This window comes from Hippoglossus hippoglossus, chromosome 20, assembly GCF_009819705.1.
Source record: "Hippoglossus hippoglossus isolate fHipHip1 chromosome 20, fHipHip1.pri, whole genome shotgun sequence".
Taxonomy (NCBI): domain Eukaryota; kingdom Metazoa; phylum Chordata; class Actinopteri; order Pleuronectiformes; family Pleuronectidae; genus Hippoglossus; species Hippoglossus hippoglossus.
The window spans coordinates 718,638-744,138 of record NC_047170.1 but is presented as its reverse complement, the minus strand read 5'-3'; the positions used below and the strand labels follow the sequence as shown (position 1 = coordinate 744,138).

At 39.2% G+C, this 25,501-nt stretch overlaps 1 protein-coding gene across 3 annotated transcripts in view; it reads left to right on the top strand.

Annotated features, from left to right (window-relative positions):
- Window positions 1–1,793: 1,793 nt before the first annotated feature.
- palmdb (palmdelphin b) overlaps window positions 1,794–25,501 on the top strand; it is a 39,400-nt gene continuing 15,692 nt past the window's right edge. For 2 of the 3 annotated variants that reach the window (XM_034571797.1, XM_034571796.1), the window contains exons 1-5: window positions 1,844–1,991; window positions 12,326–12,376; window positions 15,316–15,396; window positions 17,489–17,619; window positions 18,340–18,454. In XM_034571797.1, the coding sequence (XP_034427688.1) occupies window positions 12,332–12,376; window positions 15,316–15,396; window positions 17,489–17,619; window positions 18,340–18,454 (372 nt within the window). In that variant the 5' untranslated portion in view covers window positions 1,844–1,991; window positions 12,326–12,331. Of the gene's footprint in view, window positions 1,992–12,325; window positions 12,377–15,315; window positions 15,397–17,488; window positions 17,620–18,339; window positions 18,455–20,437; window positions 20,463–21,321; window positions 21,433–22,958; window positions 25,455–25,501 lie in introns of those variants that run through there. The other variant, XM_034571800.1, reaches the window with a different exon arrangement.

Here is a 25,501-nt window from a genome sequence, read left to right as displayed (position 1 = left end):
TCTTGTATCCTTGTTCCGTATTGTGTTACCCTGCCGCATGTCTCCCCCCTCCCTCCCCTGCTGACATGCACTCACTTTGCACTATAACAATAAACACCAACACTAAACAGAAGTTATTAGGACCCGTCCAGTATTTGAAGTTTACTTTGTGTTTGTTTGATTCACTCGAGAGTTTGAGACACATATTTTAACCTTTAAAGTCCAACATTTTGTGTGCATGTAGTCCGCCTGCCCCACACAGCATGAGACATGACAAGACACACCCATGCAGGACCTCAAGGTTAAATTGAACGGAACGATCCGGATTCATGATCCAATATTATGGATATAACTAAATGAATGTGATATGTCAAGGTTTGTTGAGCAGGTGGACCCAGATGCAAGAGCGAGGCTGATCCAATCCCCCCCCCAAAAGAGATAAAATATAAATGAGGGGCAGGCATAGCATTAAACAAACAGGTGAAAATGAACCAGTTCAGGGAATACAAAGCAGGATCAGAGATCAGGAAGCAGGCAGAGACAAAGGTAGAAATGCTGACGAAGAGAAGTTGACTGAAATACAAACTGAACTAATGGCAAACTAGCAACAGGTGGTACAGGACAAGCAGGTGAAACTAATGAAGGGAAACAATCAAAACTGAAGGGAAACACAAAGGCAGAAAGTTGACTAAAATAAGACACATGAGGAATATCAGAATTACAAAATAAAACAGGAAACACCAAACTAAAACAGATCACCATGACAGTGTCAGTTGGTGTGTAAGATCAGTTCTACGTGTTAGTGTTAGTGATTAGAAAAGAGCAGAGGAGCAGGGTTGCTTATTGACCAGCGCTGAGTAATGCACCACACAAGCCTTAGTGAATTGATGTGGAAACTGTCCACAAAATAATAAAAATAATTACAAATAATTAGTCATCTCTGGCCATACCTAACAAATGCTAACATCCACTGTCACCAAATTGCGTGCATTTAACAAACACTGATATTTGTCCTGAGTCTGACATTATGGGTTGACGTCTGCACTTAACCTAAAGGAAGTTGTTGACCTTAGATAAATAATGAAAAAAGTCTCATTTCTGTTTATAACATATATATTGATACTGATGACCTTGAAAATGTTGGTCACTATAATAGTGATACAAAATGTTCACACTGTTTCCTCTCTACTTACCTAGTTCAATTCAGAGTAGGTTGAACCAGCTTCATAGTACAGCCCCTCCATCTCTGTCTAGGAGAGAGGCCTGGCAACCCGGTGCATTCTGGGTGCTGCAGTATTTCTACGTGTACTAATTTAGATTTTTCCCCACCTTTCTACAGCATAGATGCAAACGTTTTATTAGAAGGCCATCTCCTAAGCAGTGAATTACCCTTTTACCTGTATTTACATTTACTTTTATATTGGCATATTTTCAGAGCAACATACACTATAGGTGAAGTCTAGAATCTACAATCAATCAAGGAGAAGTTTTGAAGAAAAAATACTGCTATAAATAGATTGGTGTTACAATGCTTGGCAAACATTTGTTGGACAGAAATGGATTCTGCTTACCTAACAGAGCTTGGCAAATGGTTTGCCACTGTGGGAGCACAGAGATGTTCCTTAAAAAACAAACATTCATGGATGTCTTACATCTGAGAAAGTCTCTCATCCAAGGAAAATAAACCCTAATTAAAGTGTGTGTGTGTGTGTGTCTGTGTGTGTGTGTGTGTGTGTGTGCCTGCCTGTGTGTGTATGCATGTGTGCATTTTTGTGGAGCAATGTTCGGCAGTTATTTCAAGCAAATGGTTGGGCTCAGTGACAGACTGAGAGAGAGAGAGATAGAGAGAGGGAGAGAGAGAGAGCGAGAGAGAGTCAGCCTCACTCAGCCTACACAATCTCCCGACACAACCCCCGGCTCAGTAATGTTGGATACACTGTGAGAGTGAGCTGTACCTTGCCTCACACGCTCTATAATAACCTGCTCGAGGACACACACCGCACACACACCCGGTGAGTAGATCTCTCTATCACTGTCACTGTTTGCCTCTGCCACAGTAATTCCGAGCATCTATTTGAAGCTGTGAGGTTTTGCTCATGTGTATACTCTTGGCTGTTCAGAGAGATTACCCTGCACAGAGATAACCGTTGCGTTGTAAACTGATCTCTGTTCATACTTTCTACCATTAGATAGTTATCCAGGGGTAACGGTTTGTCATTGGTAAGGAGCTAAAATTAACGAGGGTCTCTTAATTCTATAATCTTTTAATACCTCTAAGCTGTCGGCTGTTTGCAGCATCCCAGCAGGGGTCTGGCTCAAACTAACAAGTCCTTGTACTCACAGATGGACACATAGACGGAAAGAGCAGCTTCAGAAATGAGTGCTTCAGAAATGACATTTAGAACACAAAGCATGATTACCAAGCTGACTGTAAAAATGCATGTATAGTTTGTGGGTGTGATGAATGTATGTGCTCACACACACACACACACACACACACACACACACACACACACACACACACACACACACTCCCACTCCCACATACATGCTGTTGTTCTGCTCTGCCAGTAGAGAACCAGTCACCCTGTGCCCTTTCCTTCCCACTCATCCAAGTCAGATCAACACTTCAGCACATGTGGCAGAGCTGCAGAGGAAGACGCTAACGAAGTAGAAAGATTCTTTTCACACATACATCATGAGCAGAAATCACACTGCTGTCCTCTTTATATAAAGTAAACACATGATAAACGATGTATTTTTTTATTCATGTTTGTTCCAGAGGGTTGAGAGAAAGATTTCCTTTAAGGTAACAGAGCAGCACGAAATGTTGAGAAATATGTTTGTATAAGGGAGATAATATTAGAGTGAGATATACTGTTGCACAGTTAGCATGACCCTATCCAAAGTTCAGACATACACCTACCAACACCCCTATGGCTCACTAATTAACACTGTGTACCTTGTTTGTTTACTTTGTGTTTGTTTGTTTAATTAGTCAGCAAGCAAACAGAAATATAAAAATGAAACCCACATGGACTATTGATTGAAACCTTTATGGTTTTAGGGGTCTCCATTGTTGGAACTATGTCTTAGCAATCACCAGTCAACAGTTCTTTAACTTTAGACAGAGCAAGAGATATTAACCCCTCCTGATTCCAGCTCTGTCATCTGCACTTTTCATAAAAGAAATAAGCAGTGTTTTCATAAAAATGTCAAGTGAATATAAAGCGGGTTAGGGGTCGTAATTAAGGTAGTAATTACATATGGCTGTAATAAACATAGCAGAGGAAGTGGAAACAAACTCACAAAAAAAGAATGCTTGCTGCCAAAATAAGAGTTACAAGGAACAGCCATTTTTTCAATTGAGCAGTTGTACGTTTTTGTGCCATGTTAGCTAATAATTGCCATCTTTTTATTCTGACAAAAAAATGCAATGATTCGAATGCCACACAACAACCAACCAATACGTCATGTGAGTTAAATGTGTGCTTCTTATTTGGTTAAGATGTTTTCACCTCCCATTAAGCACATTAACTCTATGTCAAACAGTTTTCCTTTAAATTTTGTGATTTTCATCAATCATGAGGCAGCACAAAAACGTTGTTTGCATTATAGTGCAAAATGTGTCAAACAGTAATCTCAGATCCTGGTCTGTTCAAACTACATAAACTGAGCTAATGCAAAGCTAAGGCAGAATTTCTCCGGAGCCAAGAGAGGAATTTAAATCCGCATAAAAATAATTGAACATTTATTGTGTTTAAAGCAGGAACTTTACGCCCCTGCAGCCATCTGAAGGCATCAGGTCACAAATGTTTTGAATCTGCACCATCTGATTTGACAAGTGCCACACTCCAGTGGAGTCCCATTATGAATGGCTGCCTAATGTGTTTACCTTTATTAAATCACATGCAAATAACACTAGGCTGCAATGAAGTGTCCCTATGAAATACTACACATATCAGAGTGGTCTGTTAGGAGTCAGTATCCTGGTGTGAGATGTCGCACAATTAGTGGATCATCAATCGCATGTTTCATTAATGACTTTCCAACTTTATTTTTAGCAAATGTAGTATCATATTGTAGTATCAGTGTCATATTTTACAATACAGTAGCCCAGAATGGACAAGCCAAGCAGTGGCTCTAGAGAGGACCACTGGAGAAGCTTCAAATGATAGAAAAAATATTTAATGTCATTTGTGAACAATATTGCTGTGTCTGCTATATTTGTAAATAGACTGTTTGCTAATACTAAAGCTTAATATTTATAAAAGCAACATCAACTGAATCAGCCAATCATTTTTTATTGTGTATAGCTATAATCAAAGAATTATGCAAACAGCTTGTTCTGCTCCCATCATGAAAATTATGAAAGGAGATAGAAATCAATTTACAAGTCTTGAGAACGAATTAGGCATGGATACTTCCGGAGCAATACCTTTTAATCATAGAGTGTATAAAAGATGCATTCCATTTGTGTTCGATAAAATCCATTGTGGCTCAAGAATTCAACATAATTATCTGAATCAAGACAACTGGTTATTGGGCTGCAAGAAGTCAAGTTAGAGGTGGTGATACTGTTTGTCATTTGAAGTCATTAAGTAGATGCAACCAAATCACTGTGTTACAAAGGCCAATATCAACCTTGATAAGTTGATGTTTACCACACCAGGCTGCGGTCTAATGAAGGCATCCCTTGTTGGTTTGTGAGCTATTAATCCATCAGAGATCAGATTAAGGGCGTAGGAGCAGGGATTAGACATCAGGAGGACCTTGGCTGAGTGGCCAGACAGACAGGGAGGTATTAGGGTCATGTCACTGGAGCTGAGGTCTAGCATGGATCATTTCCAGAGCACTGACAGAAAGACCTGAAGGGATTTAATCCAAACTCCATAGGCAGACGAATATGTCACAGCAGTGCTGCCAATGAGGAAGGCTTTAAATGTAAAACTGCTGCTAATCTCCACTGAAGGGTTCGACCTCGGGTCACTTTACTTTCACAGCAGGTACACACGATACAGTCCTGTTAAGAGCTGTTTATTAGATCTCTCGAGACTGTGAACAAAGAAAGAGTACAAATTGTATGTGAGGACTCACCCATATGGTCTCCTCGATTTCTTTATATCGTAAGACTTGCTGGGAACAAGCCTGAAGTTAGTCACAATGTAAGGACTAGGGTCCAAGGCAGTTTGATACATTGCTTTATGTTACTGGTAAATTGGAATTATAAACCCAATCCAAACAATGCAAAAAACACAACTCACCTCCAAAACCTATGGGTTTGATGACAGAAGGGAGTGACTCATCCCAATGACATGTGATTCTCATGGCGCTGTGACATTCACAGTATGCAGTGCAATGATTGTAACTAAATCATGCATCACTTACATGACAGGCTGTAAATGGCATGCAGCGTACTTTTGAAAACATTTAAAACATTAGTGTCACATTGTGTAGCTCGTCAAAGTTTGTGTGAGGCAGCCACAGCTGCAGCACCAGTCTCATGGGGCAGTAAAAAGCCTGTTTGAGCTTTGTTCAGTCAGGGCCACATGCTATAATCAGGCATAGAACACACACTCAAAACACTCCTCAACTTTTATGCTTTAACAGAATCATTTTCAAGTGGTTGCTTTTGTAATAGAAAACACTACAGCTGCAAGTATGGCTCCCTGCTAGTCTGTGCTGAGAATGTGATGTGCACAACGTCCAAATGTACGTGTGTCATGTAAACCTGTGAAACAGAGCTGACTGATTGGTCAAATTACTTTAGGAGGCAAATGTAAAATAAAAAAACAAGAACACATTTGACTCTAAATCCATACAAGTATAAAAGGAACAGCCATACAAATGTCTGCAAACAAATCTATCCCACCTGTAATGAAGAGCTGCATCAAACAACTTCCCGAAGCGTTTCTCTGGGAAGCATCCAGGACTGTACATCATCAGACAGCAGGGCTGCCTTTGTAGAAAACAAATATTGCAAAATATCCAAATGTATAACAATGCACAGCATCTTCTCCACTCAGAGAGCAGCTAGAGGTGTGGAGGTGTTATAACTTTCACCCACAAAATCATTTTCTGTATGCATTTGTATGAGATACTGAATGTATTTAGGAAGAGTTTTCTTTTTCTTTTAATATGTGCTGCTAAGTTTGAGTGTTGAGGAAAGACTAGAACCATATAAAACACAACATCTTTTTGTTTTTGAATGTTAAAACCATCACTGTGTTTTTCATATCTTCTAAGTCAGTCCTAGATTTGAAAAAGTAGCCACCGTTCATCATTTACATATCTCTCTAACTACCTTATATTCAGTAATGTCATTATATTTTACCATCATTATTATTATTATTTTTTTTATTTACAATTGTTTTAACTCAATGTCTAAAATGTAGCCTCAAAATGTAGCTAATTGGCTACTCACAGGTTACATCATCCCCATTGTCCACCTCAGCCACCTGCTGAATGTAATATGAGGCAGCTCTTCAACGGGAGCGGTGGCAAGTGAAAGGGAGTAAGCCAAGAATTTTTGGCAAACTGCTCATTCAGTATGCGGAGGTTGTGCTAGTGACTGTCCTTTTACCTACTACAGCAAGGAAATAACTTTCAAACACTTGTGCTGCAGTAACATCAACCGATGTGCGTCAGCTCTCTTGGCTTTGTCCTTTATTAGCATATGCCCATTCTAATTATTGTCAACACATTTCTCCCTCGTGCTCCTGTTTGATTTGGGCTTTGCTTGTCTCTTTCTCTCTTTTAGCCCCTGTCAGTTGTCGTATTTGGCCAAGAACACACCCCAAACACATCAGGATTGTGTAAATCAAGTTGTTTGACTTTACTTCACACGTGGCTTTATATATTCAGGCTGTGCACGTGTGACCCCCTGTGTTTTCCACATGACTGACAGGTGTTTAGGTTTTTTTCCCACCATCAGGTCTCTTTCAGGGACAATGCGTCACCTGCTGCTGACTCTCATGCACACAGTGTCAGGCTGGTCCACAGTCAAGCCAGGCAGCGTCTCTATTTCCAGCAGTGCTGGATCAGGCCTCCATAGTGTCAACAGGTGGACGAGCTCACCAGCACTATGACTGTCAGCAGTCTCTTCTCCTTCTGTCTTCCTTTTGTCTCTCAAATCTGGGTATAGGATTTACCAATGAGATCATTTAAATGTAGCACATGTGCCAGGCTTTATATCACTCTTCAGCACAAAACCTAAATATTCAGACAACATTAAATCACGGATCATGTTCAATTCAATTAAATTCCGTTTAATTTGTATCGCACCAAATCACAGCATGCATTATCTCATGATCCTTTGCATTGTAAGGTCAGGGGGAGGAAAGTGGTAGGAACAGTTGTGTAAGTGCCGAATTTAATAAAAGACCGGTTGTGATAATGACAATAATAATGCATATAGATGGGATAATGTTATTAATAATAACATCAGTTATGGCAGCAACAGTAAGAATATTAGAAATGACTATAATGCTGATAATAATACAAAATTGTTATATGATAATTGGACGATAAGTAATAAAGTAGTGGTAGAACGCGCCAGCAAGCGAAACGGTATAGTTCATAAATCAGTTCTTTTTTGTTTTCTTCAGACAGTGGAGTTAGTAATATAATGGTTTAACCACTGTGTATTTCATAAATGTCCTTCATTTTGACTAATCATGTGAAAAAAACATTTTTCTTGAAGCTACATTAGACTAGTAGACCTCACAAACAGGTTTAGGGTCATGCTGACAGCGAATTCCACAACACAAGCAACTTGTTTGCAGTTTTTCTTTAGATTAGAAGGACTTAATGACCGATTCCAGGTAATGTGCAGATGAATTACCCATAAAACCAACAAGGGTTGCTGTGGTATAATGTTTACACAGCGGGGACTTGGTGGAACAGAGTTTGTGTCTGGAGGCTTGATGGTCTAATGGCCTAAAGGATTTGAGGATTTTTACCAGAGGACATTGTCTGTAAGTGCCTTCCAAAAAACAAAGCAACTGTTGCAACTCCATCCAAAATCTTTTGAGAGAATTATGTTGCTATGAAGTCATATCCACACAAGTATAACACGTTTCAGTGAAAAATGTGTGTCATATTTAAGGGCTTTGTGAATACCTTATGAGTTGGTGCAGACAGTGGAAACAACAGTGACACAGGAGAGAGTTATGTATCAGAAAGGATCAGTTTCTAGTCAGTTAGTGGCCGACCTGAACACAAATACACAATGTATAATAAATGTATTTGCTATATTTGGCGGTATGGCTCTGTTCTCGGACCTCCCTGCCCTTCAAGGTATATATGTGGAGAGCCTAATATTTTTGACTATAGCTTGATATTTTGAGTTTTAATGTCAAAATGTGAACCTTTCTTCAGACACCTGTATTCTCTGAAGGACACGATATACAGTGGTTAGGGTATATTAATTTGAGAGAGAGAGAGAGAGCGACAGCGAGAGAGAGCGCGAGCGACACACTGCAAAAATCATTGGGGGTGGGTGGGTGGTTCAGTATGTGCCAGTCCCAGTATTCACTCTGAGCAGGAACATTACTGATGGTTGAGGAGCTGTAACCAAATAGTCTTGATTAGAGTATTTTATTTGATCATACAAAGAAATAATTACATAGTTTACAACAGCTTTAACTGAGAAGTACTTTCTGACACTTAAGTTGAGGTGAATGTTATTTGGTGGGAAGCAAATGCAAAATTTCCCTGTGCGAAAGCTATTCCTGTGTTTGTCATGTGTGACTGAAAGGCGGATTTGAGGTAATATGTGTGTGTGGGTGTATAAGAGAGCTGAGCATTGAATGTACAAAAATATATCCACCTACTCACATACAATATGGTGTTTAGAACAGACTAGAGTGCATGTGATCCCTTCCCTCTCAGCTACCAGTGGGGACTGTGTGGACTATTAAGGGCATCCTCTCTAAAACTGTAAACCCTACTAGTTATTTTGTTTCCTCTTTCCCTCAGCATGTAGTCAGTTAATGAACTGAAATAATATATTTAATATCTGAATATGTTAAGCTTTTTTTTGCATGTAATTCCATTTTGGCAGTTGTGGTATAGGTTGATAGATTGTTATCATCACTAATGCATCAGAACATTGTGTGGGTGGAACACTGCCTTTTGTACAGAAGGCTTTGGTTAGATTCTCAATCAGGGCTTGACAATTCCAGTGTGGGCCCTTAGGCAAGGCCTGTAATGCTACCAGTCGACAGTACTAGTAAAACTATAAAAAGGAGAGTCATACTAGCTTGGATATAACCCGGATCAACAAAGTCCACATCATGGGGATGGGCAACAGGGACATTATACCACTGCTGCGAGACAGACTTGTATTGTTACATCGCTACGTCTTCATGCATTCAATCTATCTTGACAAGGAGCTATTGAAGATGTCAAGCATTTGATGGAGTCAGTCTGACCTCCACTTTTAGTTGTACTGGACATGAACCCATGTGTCCCCTCTGATATACTGAGGAAGCAACCGGAAGTGTGCATGGACAGGATGAAATGTATTCTGCCCAGGTGCTACTAGCAGTGTGAACAGTAGCACTACATAAATAAACATGTCCCTGCTTATTTATCACTCAGGATCATGATATCTCCGACAGTATGTACCTCTGGCAGCTTACCAGTTCCGTGCCTGTAAAATGATCCTATAAGTGATGCCCTTTTTATAGTACCTGAATGCAGCAAAGAAGTGTTTGTTGGATCCGAGGAAAGACAGCAGAACTAGAGAATTTGTCATCATTGTTGAAACAGATTACAATTTGGATCAGTGGAGGGACGGATGATGAGATTGTGAAAGACAAACACTTGTCTCAGGAGTGTCAGGAATAGAGTCTTTCTTGTAGATTTCTCTGTTCAAACTTGGCTTCACTCTGGTGTGGTTATCGTTTGCCATTTTTTGGAAACGGGTGGGTTAATTCTGGAACCATGACAAACCACAACAATTCAAGCCAGACAGGATGGGCCCGGATGTCTTATGTTGAAGACATTCTGGAGCTCTAATGATTCATGCAGCAACATGAAGAGCCTTTCATCTGCAGCTCACTTGAGCTGTTTCTGCTTCCTCTATTTCTCCCTGCAATACTTTAAACTTGTCTTCTTAAATACAGCAGCCTATGTCTGCATAAGGTTGTGGACACTATGTGTACTAGAGGAAACTAGTTAGGGAACCTTGCCTTTCTTTTAAATAAACAGTTTGATCAACTAAATCACAACAAACCCCTGTTTTGGTCACTTGAACCTTGCTGTTGGTCCTGTCATAATAATAAGAGTATTATTATTATTGTTATTATTATTATTTTATCATATTTTCTTGAACGTCCCTCCCAATGCACTCTTTTGACCGATTGCTGTTATTATTGTTATATCAAAAAAGCAACATTCACACACACACACACACACACACACACACACACACACACACACACACACTGTCTCTGCTTTTGACATTCGATTCTGTTAACTGGCCTGTTCTAATTGTTCTTGGCATTATTGTATTATTACAAATATAAATAAATAAAAACTGATCCTGTCTGGATTTCCACAGTTACCTCTAACAAACCCAGCATAATGAAATTGGGACAGTCAGAAGCTAAATAACCATGGTTTGGTATCATAGATCTTCAATGAGGTGCTTTGAGGAGCCGATAGTTGTCCTGTACAACCATAACTGTGTGTTTATATTTCAGGAAACTAAAGAAATTGAAAAAAAGACTTTGCTACATGTGTAATGCTGCTTGTTTAATGAATGTATGTTTGCTACTGAGGTTGTAAAGTTAAACATCATTGGACCCTTTTATGCGACATGATACTGCACATAGGTCCAAACATATCAATTGTGTTTGAGAAAAAAATCAAGGGAAAAATGTACAAATGTACTGATTTAGAGGTGGCAAAACAGTGATCAGAGTTAAGGAGGAGGAATTTAAACACAAGTTAGTAGTAGAGGCAATATATTGTGGAAGTTGTAAAAATTGTTCAGTGGGTGAGGAGAGGGGAGGGATTTTATATCTGGATTTCTAGAGGAAGGAAGAACCTCTTGCAGTCGGTCAGTCTTTGACTAACCAGCATCACTCTGTGTGAGATGTTGTCCATGATGGACAGGTGTTTGGACAACATCCTCCTTTCTGTGAATATCCACAGAGGATACTGTTATGGAAGTTTTCTGGAAGCTGGTGAAAGGAGAACTCAGGCAGCAGCTGATGTCTTATGCAGAGGATTTGAATGTAGACTTGATGCATCAAGGAGACCAGAAGGTGGAACGATATACAAACGCCAACACAGTAACATGAGCAATTGTCCACCCAAGTCTGAAGGTTTCTCCCACAGCACCCCCATATATTCCTCAACAGATACAACTCCATCAATAGGACTTAGACAGCCCTCTGAATAAGTTTGATGAAACTGTTTGTCAGGGTTCAGCTCTGTTTTGTATTTGTACCTCCCTGAGTGGAAAGAGAAATAGCGGGAGTCTTGGATCCCCTGACATCCACCATTTGCTGATGTTGACGTGTCCTGTTGAGTTCTTCCTGAACCTAGTCCTCTCTTTTCATCATCCCTGTGTGAGGCTGCAGACATGCTCACGTCTGATATACTGTCTCTAACACAACACAGCCATGTTACATTCCCCAGTCATGGAGCCATCACTCAGGCCTGGAGCAAACATGTCACTTACATCTGACACAAACATGATACTTATCTTTCTGTCCCTCCTGCTCTCAAAGATGATTTACTCAAATGCATATTGTGTGTTCTGATGTGCCGCAGTCATTGGTAACAGAGACAAACACTGTTTGACCCAGTATGCATTTGACCATTTACTGTATAATACATATATGACTTGACTATACTAGACTTCCAGTCATATTATAGATTTGTGTGAATAATAACAATATTAATAATAATAACAGCAACAACAGTAATATAAAATAATAAAACAGTTTACCTAGTTACAGCAATGAATCAAATTAATTACAAATTTGAAAAATTACAAATTTTATAATTTTCTTAAACAGACAATAGAATAAAAATAAAAAAAATTATATTTCCCTACAAATTCACAATTTCATCTTGTTTTATCTATTAAAAACATAACATTGGTTGATCATTGACTATATGTGGGATGCAATAATATATTCGGGTTGTGTTACTTCACAGGCTTCACATTGCTTAAATGCCTGATAGAATTATTATAGGATCTGTGATGTGTCTTTACACGCGGTTCTGATCTGGAAAGATGTAGAAATTTGATCTTGACTTAAGAGTTTTAAACCTTGTCCTCTTACTTCCTGTCCAGCTAATTCATAGTTTCTGTCTTTTCCTATAGGCTGACATGGACGAGGCCAACCTGCTGAAGGAGAGGCTCCAGGCCATCACGGTAAGGACCAGTCCTGTGCCTCTGGTAGTAACAAGAGCAAGCTAGAATCCAAATAAATTCTGTGGAAGTACCAGTTGATTGTGTTCAGACTCACGTTACTCAACTATTGCAATGCTACAATATGTAGTTGTAACTAGATTAGTATTAATGCAGTCAATGAATAATACCGGCTCTTTATTAATGAGAATATCATTTTTTGTCTGTATTTATATAGATGACATTTGACAATGACATAAGGACAAATCTCAAAATGGAAATGAGAAAAGAGGAAAGGAAAATAGAAACAAGCGAACAGTAGAAAGTGTAGGCAACATATGGGCTTTTTAGTATTAATTTAGTAAGTAAGACTTGACAAATTGTGAGCATATTATTTAAACGGTAGGGCAATACACTCACATTTATCCCCTCTCTCCATCGAACCTGGAGCTTTTTGAACTTCTTCTTCCTTTTTTTCATTCATCACCCAACCTTCTTTCTGCTCTGCTACATTAAGGAGACACAAATTCCACAGAACATTGGTACTGAATGTAAAGCATGAGGTGCAGAGTAATCCAATATGGAATTAGACTTTTTGGATACTGACCTGGGCACTTTCTATTGCTAACTCTACTGTGAGCTGTGGAAGAGTGTATTGTGTGTACATGTGTCGTACATCTGACTGCAAGAAGCTGTTGGCTCATCTGCTGACCTCAGGTCCCTTCTGGGTAGGGGCTTACTGTTCCTCCCTCATCACCGATATCATTTTTATTCTTTTTTTTCTTTGTGTTATTAATACAAGATGACCAAATATTTTTGACCAGTTGATTTCAATTTCACAAAACATTATTTTATCAGTGGTCGTTTTTGTTATTTCAAGCCATTATGAAATGATTTTAAACAGCATAGTGCATGGCTTGGCTCATATGCAGAAGGACATCGGATTTCTGAGCAATACGTAGCTGTTAAAAAGATGTCTTTGTCAAGCTAATCATCTTTGGTGGAAGTGGAGATCATGTCTTATTTGTATATGCATCCCAGTGATCTTAAGGCCGGGGAGAATGTCATGATGCACCACTAAATCAGGATTTGTTTCCAAGCAGAGTCTGAAAATATAAAGTGTGGGTGTGTTGTTGCAGGATGACAGAGCCGCAGAAGAAAACCTTTAGCTTTCTAGCTATTGCTATAACTGTGGAGGTCAGTTCCTCTGGCAACACAATGCAAGAAGCATGAGGACAAACTACCCTCATTTAAGATGTAATCATCTCTCTCTCTCTCTCTCTCTCTCTCTCTCTCTCTCTCTCTCTGTGTGTGTGTGTGTGTGTGTGTGTGTGTGTGTGTGTGTGTGTGTGTGTGTGTGTGTGTGTGTGTGTGTGTGTGTGTGTGCGTGTGTTTGTGTCTGACCCAATATCTCAGACAGCACTAATGGGTCTTTGATGAAACATTGCTGTGTAATCACGAGAGCCGACATTTACAACCTTAACAACTTAAAGATACACCAGTCGATTCCGCGATAGCACCCAGCAGCACCTTCTTATTACCTCTGAGCAATGTTGAGTTCCAAACACAGCGGTGAGGGGATTCTGGGCTCATGTGGAGCCCCTGAGCACTATAATAAAGACATAAACTGAGAGAAAATAAAACTCTAGTGGATGCAGCACTTGCTCCATTTTCATAAACTACAGTTTTACTGCTCCACAGGCAACTTGTGATTAATTAAATTTACCACATATTAATTTAAACTCCAGTGGAGATGCAAAGGTGTGAAATATTTATCGGAATTGTCAGTAAATGTTAATCACATGCTCCACAAAACATCTAGAATTCAGTTTATAATATTGAATTATATTTAGCTTTTATACCATTGCAACTACTCAATACAGAATATACAGTGGCTTCAAAAGGTCTAAAAACAGGTGTTAGGCTTACTGTTGGACTTTTTGTAATTAATGATGACTTTACATATACCAGTAAGAATGCCATCGTTTTCCTGTCTACTCAGTCCCTGACTACAAGTGATTTTGCAGCAAAAAACATAATTGTATTAAGTCAATACATGGAGGATTATGTCTGATGTTTTATGAAATGCATTTCAAATGACTTTTTTTTCAATATTTTCTAGTTGAAATAAGCAACTTTGGAGATTTCAGTTGGGCTGAAAAATAAAGGAGAACATTACATTTTTAAGAGGGAACTTGTTCATATTCATTTTGAGAATGTGATGTGAGTGGTGGGGCTTTGTAGACAAATGGGACTTATTTTAAAATCCCTCCCATCTGATAAGTGAAATTGGAATACAAACTTGATGAGTAACAGGGTTTATTTGATCAGTTGTCCTCTCTCAGTTAATTATCATGGAGCCAGTTGTCTTTATAAAATGGTTTTCATTGGCCTGACTGAGTCCAGCCCAGACAGAGACTGGACTATAAATACCAGCAGACGTCATCAGGGAGATCCCCTTTCACTGGGGCTTATAGGCCCACACTGATCCAGGATCCATGAGCTGATTTTAGCCACAGTGAACCCCTGAGTGTGACATCGACAAACACAGGGCTTGTGTTTTGATGCCGAGTGAGTGATTTAAGCCATTAAGTAGTGTGTTTGTCTGTGGTTATCCAGGCTGGACAAACATGTCCATTTTAAATGTCCAGTGGACACACTAACTTCATTTAAAATGGATTAGCTCACCCACAGGAGGTGATCATTAACAGGGAAAGTGGTAGTGGTTGTAGTGAACAGATGGCCACGCACACACAAACACACACACACACACATACACACAAACAACAGGTACATGGGGTCAGGCCATGAAGGTTGTATTGCTTTTCAGCTATTTATGGCTGCTGGTGTCCAGCTGTCAGCTCAAGGTTGAAATGTATCAGCACGAGAATAAAACGCATGAAATAGTTTCCGTGCTGTACATTTTACACTTGATGCACTGTGTTTGGATTTTACCCCTGCAGGACAAGAGGAGAATCCAAGAGGACATTGCCAAGAAAAGGAGAGAGATCGAAGAGGAGAAATTAAAACTCCAGTATATAAAGGTAACTTTATGATGACATGAAAACTTCTAATAGGTGAAAATGTAATGCACAATATGTGTCTGACTTTTGACCATCTTATTCCATCTAACATCATAAGGAACACCACAGATGTAGAAATGTGCCTCAAAGACAGAACAGAGACTATAAAGACCCCAGGATGAACACCGGGATGAGGGTTTCATTTACTGCCTCAATAGAATCATTGCTTTTGTTTGTGCACAAACACAAAAGACCAGACCCGAATACCACAGACATCACCAGGAGTCCCTCTGCAATAACACAACCTTATATAACATGGTATTGTTGTTCTTATTCTACCTACAGCTACTCCATTCCAGCCCAAATTAAATTGTTAATATTTTCACCTGTATTTTGGTTAAAGTCAAGCTCTTCTGGCCCACAGCCTCTGCTTATGTACTCACATTTCCAGCCATCTGAAATCCTTTTTAATAAAAGAAGAGTTGGGACATTACGAGAAAGCACTTATTAAGCTGCACTCATTAATTAGGTGACCGCCAGACTGAAAGGTGTTTCTATTGATTTTGTTGTGATTCCCCATTTTCATATCGGTGGTTTTGGCAATTCGAAGGTAGTGTTGACGCAGCTTGTGTGAAATGAGAGACAATTTTACCAATCCACATCTAAGCCGTGGTTCAGAGGGGTGGACTGAACTGGAACTCAAAGGGATTTAAAAGAGACATGGTCCTGATTCCCAATAGAGCGAACTGCAACTTAAATGTACGATGAAGATACCTTACTCAATCCGTCAGTCACAGGGTACGTGTGTAGGATAAGTGTACACTTCCTCAACTAAGTAATGGTGGTTTAGTAGATCTTATATGTAACGGCTGAGAAAATAAATAAGACAATACTTTAGAAATACCCAAGGGCATAAATTGAAACAACAACAAAATAATAATTATAATAATAACAATGAAATGAAAACATAAAAGTTACGTGAATGTTTTCATTGCATTTATATATATAATATCATCTTGTCAAAACAAACAAAGACGCTCCCCAAATAGTAGTCGGATTTTAACAAATGACATGACATTCGAACTCCCCAGTGCTTTGCACAGTGAAACTAGTTGTTCTGTCTTTTACTGCCCCAACTTAGATTATTTTTTTATTGTTTTAATTGTTTTTAATTGAATTGCTTAATGATTGTCAATACCTTTTGTTACCTGCAAAACTATCCAGATGCTGCAGTTAAGACCACAGGCATTTATAAGGTAGGACAGTGAAAAAACCTGAAAGACAAAACTCAGGAAAAGTCACCAGCATGACCAACATTTTTATTTCCAGCTTTTATCTTCTCTCATCTGAGTTAGTGGACAGTAATAAGACTTGTGATACCATTATGGTCCAATCTATAGAGCTATATGCCTAAACTTACCTAATTTACTGTACTAAGTAAGGTAAGCTCTGAGGGCATCTAGTGGACAGGAGCAGTGCGTGACGTGTGTGTCGCTTTTGGAGTTTCAGGTGTAAACAGCGTTGCAGCCAAATCCAATACAGTTGATGTAACTGGGGACCACTTCTTCAAATATAGAAAAAAACAACAGAACAAAACATAAAATGCCTCTGTTATCCTACTCCTAGTTACTGCAGCAGTAACAGAGGATATTTAGGCTAAAACCATTGTCTAAATTACATAATTTCCAGTTGAATTTGAGTGCCGGGGCTTACGGACACTTGGATGACACCACAGGAGCAGTATGGAGGCATTTTATGTTTTTTTTTCTGTCATTTACTTACATTTAAAGAAGTGGTCGCCATTTTCTTCAATTGTATTGGATTTGGCTGCAACGCTGTTTACCCCTGAAACTCCAGAAGTGTTTCACTCGAACATTTGTGGACTCTTACACTTCACCCACCCCTCCATCGGCATAGTGCTGAGTCAATAATGAGTTAATTTTCATTTTGGGGTGAACTGTCCCTTTGGGGAAAGAGAATGGCGGCTAGGCTGAAAGGGAGAACAAAGTAGGTGTCCCTGTGACACAGACAACTTTTAAAATGTAAATACAATGCTCAATAATGTTTGCATAAAAAGCTGAGGTTCCTGTGTGTTGGTGTGTTTGACTAACAGAAGAAAGCCTTGAGGGAGCATTGGCTGATGGACGGCCTGAGTCAGCAGTCAGAGCAGGAACAGGAGGCCACGAGGCTTCAGATTCAGGATGAACAGCAGCAGAGTGATCAGCTGCAGAGCCACATCCTCAGGTACCCTGCCCTCTTAAACTCCCACAGCACAGCCCACACCGGACAGAGCAGACAGACACGCTGACTAAAACATTATAATAGTGAGAAACTTCTGAGTCACTCAGGTCAAACTCTGAAACGCAAAACCAGCAGAATGATCACACAAACTGGGTTATGAAACACTGATAGCAACAAGATCCACATTTGAGTTTCAGTAGCTTGTCGCAGTGGAGCTCCCCATATTGAACTGTTCAATATGCTCAGCAGTGAGTTTACTATTCTTCCTCGTTAAAAGCTTATTAAAAGACAGAGAACGAAAAAAAGATCTACCTGCTTACTAAGTGAGAAAAACTGGACCCCTCAGGTTGAAAAGATAATATTATGGGTACGGAAATTATTTATTAAATATATTAAAATATGCCAATAAAACGATCCACTGAAAATGTTTATTTGTAGCTACAGCTAACTGCCAACATTACATTACATTACACTTAACCTGATATTTAGCTCTACACCTCACAGCAGAACATTACACATCCAAGTACAAAGCCATGTTTTAAATCAGTTTCTGTTGGAAATTCATTATAAGAAAACACAGTAAAACTACCCAGAATGCCATGGAAAAAAGCACTGAAGCGAGTGTGGTTTGCTGGTTTATACACTATCGACTGCTGCTGGTAGTTAAAACCTGCTGAAAATGTTGTTCTTGTAATCAATACAGTTTATAATTCTCTTGTTCAGAAAAGAGGAGGAGATTAAGACCTTGGAGGATCAGGAGCTTAACATATCTGCCAATGAAGAAGTCGTCCTGAAGCGGTTAAAAGAGGTGGAGAGGACCGCTGAGGACATCATAAAGGTAGGCTCAAATCAACTGGCTGCCTTTTAATACTCTGCTTGCTGTAATAGTACTAACATTGCTGTGTTCCTTGCTGATCATGGTTTCTAATAATGCTAAAATATTTTTTCACCTTGAGGCAATGAAGCAGGATGATCTAACAGTCCTCTATAAGGTATTAACAAACTGCTATTTACCGATTCCTGGTGTGAGAGTGAAGTCCCAACATGGCTGTGTATTCTTGAAATACTGCTCCTCCTACATTTCCAGATATGTTGCCTATACAGTCACTGATATATAAAACCCTGTTCACTTAATCTGCAGTTGAAATTGTGCTTTTCAGTTGTTAAATATTATGTCCTGCTGAGAAAAAGTTAGATCACTGCTTTTAGCTCTTTAAGTTAAGTCACAATTAAGTGACAATGACACTTAAATGATAATTAAAAAAAAGCTAAATAGAAAAGCTGGGCAAACTTCTGTACGACAACACCAATTTAAAATCATTGTAGTTTCCTTTTCACTGTAGACATTAGATCCCTTCTGGCATATCAAAATGTAATAAAAGTTAAGATTTAATGATTTTTTAAGCCTGCAGGTATTTATTTCAGGCTGTAAAATGCTCCAACAACCTTCAGCTATACGGCAGGAGAGCCTGTAAATAGCTGGAGAGACAACACCCAGGGCAAATATATCGTACCAGTTGGGGGCCTCAGCTCAGGGGGGTGGATTGGTCCGTACATGTTGCTTCAGGTTCTAAGATGATGAAACCTGATCCAGTTTGGTCAGCTCTAATAACAGATCTATGAGCTCAAAGGTTTAACAGTCACCAATATAATTCTAGTAGACAGATGATAGGAAATAGAGATATAGTGCACATAACTTGCACATAACTGATAGGTCACCACATTCTGTTGCTGGATGATACGGCACCATCAGCATGTTCAATCTTATTACACAATTCTATATTTTTACACACATTATTATTGTGTCTTTAACGTTATTATACAGTTTGCAACTGTATTCATATCCATTGTGTCACCCATCGTGTCTGCATGTGTATTGTTTCTTAACAACTCTGATAAACTATAGATACTAGCAGTTTGCTACAACTGAACATGAACAAAACAAAACTACAACATGGTAAGTTATTCAGCGCTTTATCTTCTTGAAAACTCAAAGCAACTTACAGTTCAGTTTTGCCCTTCACCCATTCACACACACAATCTTACAGTGCATCTTTGCCTAGCGCTGTCTCTGTCACACGTCAATCCCACTTTGGGGTTCAGTTTCTTACTTCGGAATGAGGATTGTGGAGACTGGGAACAAACAACCTAGTTAGTGGACGACTCGCTCTACCTCCCGAGCCGCCTGCTCATGTTGTTGATAATCTCACTGTAACTTCCAGTTGGCCATCGAGAGTATCACAGCAACATGTGTGTCACCTGGAGTCAGACAAAAACTTACATACACACAACACAGTCCACTGCATGCATTAGCTTAAACACAATATTTTTATAATTATGTTGGATGTTGTCGAAAATTCAGATAATATATAAAAAACTCTTTTACAACAAACAAACCGAGGTTTCAAGTAAACTAATAGATCCAAGGGCCTTTTATTAATATTTACTACTGAGTTCATATCTGATAATGTTCTACTTTCCTTATGCATCCTGTGGCATTTCCTCTAATTTCTGCCTATTTCTAATAAGATGCACTCTCTAAACTGTGTGGGTCTGCTTTGGTACACAGGGGGGGTGCTTTGACTAATTAGAGTGGGAGGTACATGGATTTCTAACATGGCCGGTGTGCAGTGTACCAGGACTAATATGCATGATTAACCATTGCCTGTATGTAGTCTTAAAGACACAGTGGAATAACTGTGACTTTAACATGTCGCAGTACTGGACTGCTGATGCTTAACACCATTGCTCGGTAGCACTGCTGTGATGATGACTTCCTGCTGCTGTCACCACTTTGACCCCACTCTGTCTTCACATGTAGGAGCTCAATGCAGATTACCAGGCAGGTAAACATTTCTTTTGAATTTTTTTTTTTGTTGATGTGACAGCATTTTTTCCGGAATATTAACATGATATGTAAGACGAAGCTGTATTAACATATTAATTGATCTGAGAGTATCCAGTCATCTAATAACGATATGTTTATGGTTTATGTTTTATGTCAGATTTGACATTTTTGACATATACTAACAATCTTGAATACTTCATTTCATCTTTACTGTTTATTCAGACTCAGACAGCCATGTTTTTCTTGCTCACATTTTCAGATGAGATGTTAAGATGTTCATATGATATCAATCTCTTTTCATGAAGAGTGGGGAATGCAAGTCTGGCTCTGTTCAATGTTTACAATTACTCCTACCAACACGTTTAAAGTTCATCAAATGTGATTGTTATATCTACAAACAAACCATGTAAATACAGCAGTTTGCAGTTTTAGAGTTGGGGCGATTACTTCACAAACAACAGTTTGTCTATTCACCCAGCACAAATAGTCTTTTTGACATGTTTGTTCATATATAACAAGATACAATGTGTAATAGTGGGCTTTAGAGGTGTGACTGAAACGGACTAGCTGTTTCCTGATGTTTAGGATCCACTTGAAAATGAGATGCTGCATCTCAATGAGATTGATATCCACGTGAACGTCCTGCTCTCAGCAAGAAAAGGAATGAGCATTACTATGTTAATTATGTCCCCATCGGCAAGATAAATCTTATGATAAATGATTAATACCTGTGTCATAAACCATACCAAATGAATGATTTGACACCTTGGTATACAGGATCCTTACATTCGACATATTAAAAATCTTGACTTTTAGCATGTTTTCTTGTATTTCACGGGCATTGTTTTTCTTCTCAGATGTGACACATCATCTTCCCTCACCACTCCCAGATATCCCATCATTCATCCCACTTACACCAGCAGAAACCCCTCCTATATGTAAGCCTGGAAGTGAAGAAACAAAGAAAGGTATAAGTCTCATATAACTATTAGAATGGCTGAAAAATATAGGATGCTTTCCTGACCAGTCATTCAACTGTCAAGTTAATGTACTGAAAATCTGACTAGAGACAAGTGGGATAGATAAGGAGCACAATTTAAGCTTCGGACATATTTTGATGTTCACCACCAATGTCACAGCTTTGTCTCTCAGCTTCATTGTTGTGCAGACATCCATTTTGCACTCTTGAGCTTTCTGCTGGATCTGACTGAATACTGCTCCTGGTTTTTCAAAACTCGAAGGAAGAAATTAGATCTCACTGTAGCTTTCAGTAGTTCAAGGAGACTCACGTTGGGATATGACTGTGCCTTCATCAGAGTCGTAACAGACAAATCCAAAAGGTCGATCTACATATAGACAACCTAGAATATTGTCACACTGGATTACTTTATTTATTTATTAATTTAACTTAAATTAACCTTTATTTAACCATGAAGTTCCTTGAGATCGACATTTTTAGAGGGGGACCTGGCCAAGATAGCATAACATTTAAAGGTTACCAAAATTATAGAAGTAAAGGATATGAAAACAGTCAAGAAACCCTGAGTTCTGGAGTAAAAAGCTGCTCTACCAAGTTCTAAGTAAATCCTGCGTACCTTGTAGAGCAGCCAACTATTGGAGCAAAAACCATTGCAGTAGTAAGTGAGTGAAAGGAGATTACAAAGATATGAGTTTACCTAATATGGCTTTCCAGATAAAAGTACACCAATGATGATGTATCCTAAGACTTAGTGAAGGCCAGGAAATGTGATCATGAAGTACACAGTGATGTGTACAGAACAAGTAGTTGGACAGGGCAGAGGGGGCAGCATGCTTATAAGTAATGTCACCATAGTCTACGTTACAGTACAAGTGAGCCTTGTTGTCAGTAATAAATACCCAGCCTTTTAACTAATTGCCTCACTATGTTCCTAATATGCACGTTATGTGAGAGCCTAATATCCACCCAAATACCCAAGTACTTGTAGTATGACTCTCTTTAAATTGTGTCTGCTCCTAGAATATGAATTTATATATATTTTTCAAAATCTGGCAGTAAGATGGGAATAAGTTTGGTTTAAAATAAGAAATAGGCTAGCATTGGATCTTGGGGGACACCCCTAGAGATATCAATAAAGCTGTTTGTGACTATTTTTATTTCCACATTAGGTTTTATCTGCAAGATAGTTTACATAAAAAACTCTATTCAACAGTAGAGATTTCATGTTGATCAAGCCATGCTTATTTGATGTAGGGCCACAATTAACAGTTAATTTTATCATCTATTTTCTTTCCAATAATCTGTTAATGATGACATTTTCAAAAAGACCCTGATAGTCGAACAGGGCATAGTCTTACATTGATCTGATGTGTAAGTAATGTGCATCACTTGTGTTTGTCCCTTTTTAATTGAGAATCTAAAACAAAGACATTCTCAGTAAAAAATGTCATTGAACCATATTTATTCTTCGGTCTTTGTCCAGAGATCTTCATCTTCCTCTTTTCTCCATTCCAGCTACATTTGCGATGGAGATCAATGTGGAGCATGATAAGAGAACAGGCAAAAGCCAAGTAGTCTCTACAGCATCTATCACCCCAGACATTATCCAAGGAAGGGGGTTAAAAGTGTACGATGACGGGCGCAAGTCTGTTTATGCACTGCATCCAGATGGAAGCAAAATGGACAGTGGAGCAGTTGGAGAGATGACGACCACAGAGGTAGAAGAGCTGCTACGTCAGGCTACAGATAAGAACATCCCCACAGAGGTGCAGTACCATCAGCCTGTCTACTCTCTACCCTACAAAAGCAGCAGCAGGCCTTCAACACCTAGGACACCAAATCAAACACAGACGCAAAGCCCAACACCCAGCCGTAGCCCCTCCCAGAGTGCTGTTTCATCCAGAACCAGCACTGAAGTCCTCACAGAGGAAAACCAGCATAGAAATGACCTAGAGGGATGGAAAACCCAGAGCAAGACCCCGAGCCCTAGCCTCGTCCAACAAGACTCCATGACAAGATTCCAAAAATCTGGAGAAGAAACCAAGCTGCCCTTCTTCCACATTCCAGAACAATCAAAGAGTGACAAACGTGTAATTCCACAACCTGACATTAGTGCTAAAACTCCACAAGGACTCACCAACTACACAACAGGTAGCATTCTAAACACAGCAGCTCTGGTCTCAATTAAAGCCAGGTCTGAAGAAATGCCAGCACCCATTCAACCGGTCTACAGGGCTGTAGATAGCCACAGTCCTTCACTTGGCAGCCTCAAGTCTGAAGGTGACCCTGATACCTTGATCGAGAGCTCAAGGGATTTTAACAGACCCTTCTGTGCAGAGAGTACCTCTTCTCTGAACCTGGTAGATGAGCTAGAATCAGCTCCTGTCACAATGATTTTCATGGGCTATGAGAATGCTGAGTATGAGGAGGAAGACATCCAGGCTGAACTGATCATCATCGCTGATGATGATGATGAGGATGATGATGATGATGATGACAAGGCCAAGTATGTTAAAAATGAAAGTGATGGGGAGGAGTGTCTCTCATACCACCCGGAGGGATACAAGAGTAAAGTCTTCCAACCCAAAGTGGGCATAGCGAAGGTTACAGGCTGCAGAGACATTATTGAAGATACCTACTGGGATGATTTGGAGCTCCATAAGCCAACATTTATCCATAGGCCTGGAAAACAGAGTCCCTACCTGCAGGGACAAGCGATGGATGTGTCAGCAAACACAGGCAGCATCAATATGGAGAAGATGAAACTCTGCTCAACGGGAAGATGAGACAGGTTGCTTGGAAACAGCATGACTGAAGAAATAATCTAGTAATAGAATTTCTTTCTTTCTTTTTTTCTGCAATCTATGTCACATATATTGTGTCAGTCAGTCCTTGTGCCTGAGTGATTCAGAAAGCTTTATTGCCACCTCCTGGCAAATTAGTTTCATTACACACTACTTAGTCACATTAACGTCAGCACAGCCTGATCAATGCAGTTGAACAACTGAAACTTTTCTTTTTACAATACTAGATTAACATTTCTGATCATTAGTGACTGACTTGCTTTCTACAAAGTCTAAAACTAAATGTCATATATTTACATAATATAATACATTGATACCTACTAATACATTAAAAGGGATAGTTTACCCAAAAGTGAAAATTCACTTATTATCTACTCACCACTATACCGATGGAGGGGTGGGTGAAGTGTTTTAGTCCACAAAATACTTTTGGAGTTTCAGGCCACTTCTTCAATCGTAAAAAAAACATGAGAATAAAAACACAAAATGCCTCCATACTGCTCTTGTGGTGTCATCCAAGTGTCTGTAAGCCCCGACATTCAAATTCGACTTGAAACGGTATCTTTTACACCACGTTTTTAGCCTAAATATCCTCTGATATTCTCCTCCGGAGCCGCGTTTGTGCCTGGATGGCTATGCAACCAAAAGTACGCAGACTTGTACTCTGACATTAATCATGGTTGTTTTTTCCTAAGTTAAGATCCCTTAGTTGAAATCTTAAGACATAGAATAAAGTGATGTTTTAGTCACTAATGTTCTTCCAGGTTTGTAATTTTCTCCAAATTGCTTTGGAAGAACTTGACTGGTCTACACAGAGTCCTGACCTCAAACCCATCCAACATCTTTGGGATGAACTAAAATGTCGACTATGAGCCAAGGCTTAACTGATTAATGCTCTTGAGGTTAGAAGAGATGAAATCCCTGCAGCCATGTGGAGAGACTGAAATAAAGGTTGGAAACATTGGCTTTATATAAATGCCCATTCTGTCAGAATCATGTATTATGTCACAAGTGACAGGTGTCCACATACTTTGCTATATAAGGAAAAAAATAATTAATAAAGGTATTTATACAACATTGAAATATTCATCAAATAGGCTTTATTTTTAAAGTGGTGCCAAAAGGTTCTGTATTTGTTGGTTTAAACTGTGTAAACTAACTGACCTGTGTGCTATTACTTTCTGATTAAAATGATTTCTTCACCAACTAACTGTGACAGTGCTGTTTTTGGCACCAGTGCCCTCCTATTGATTT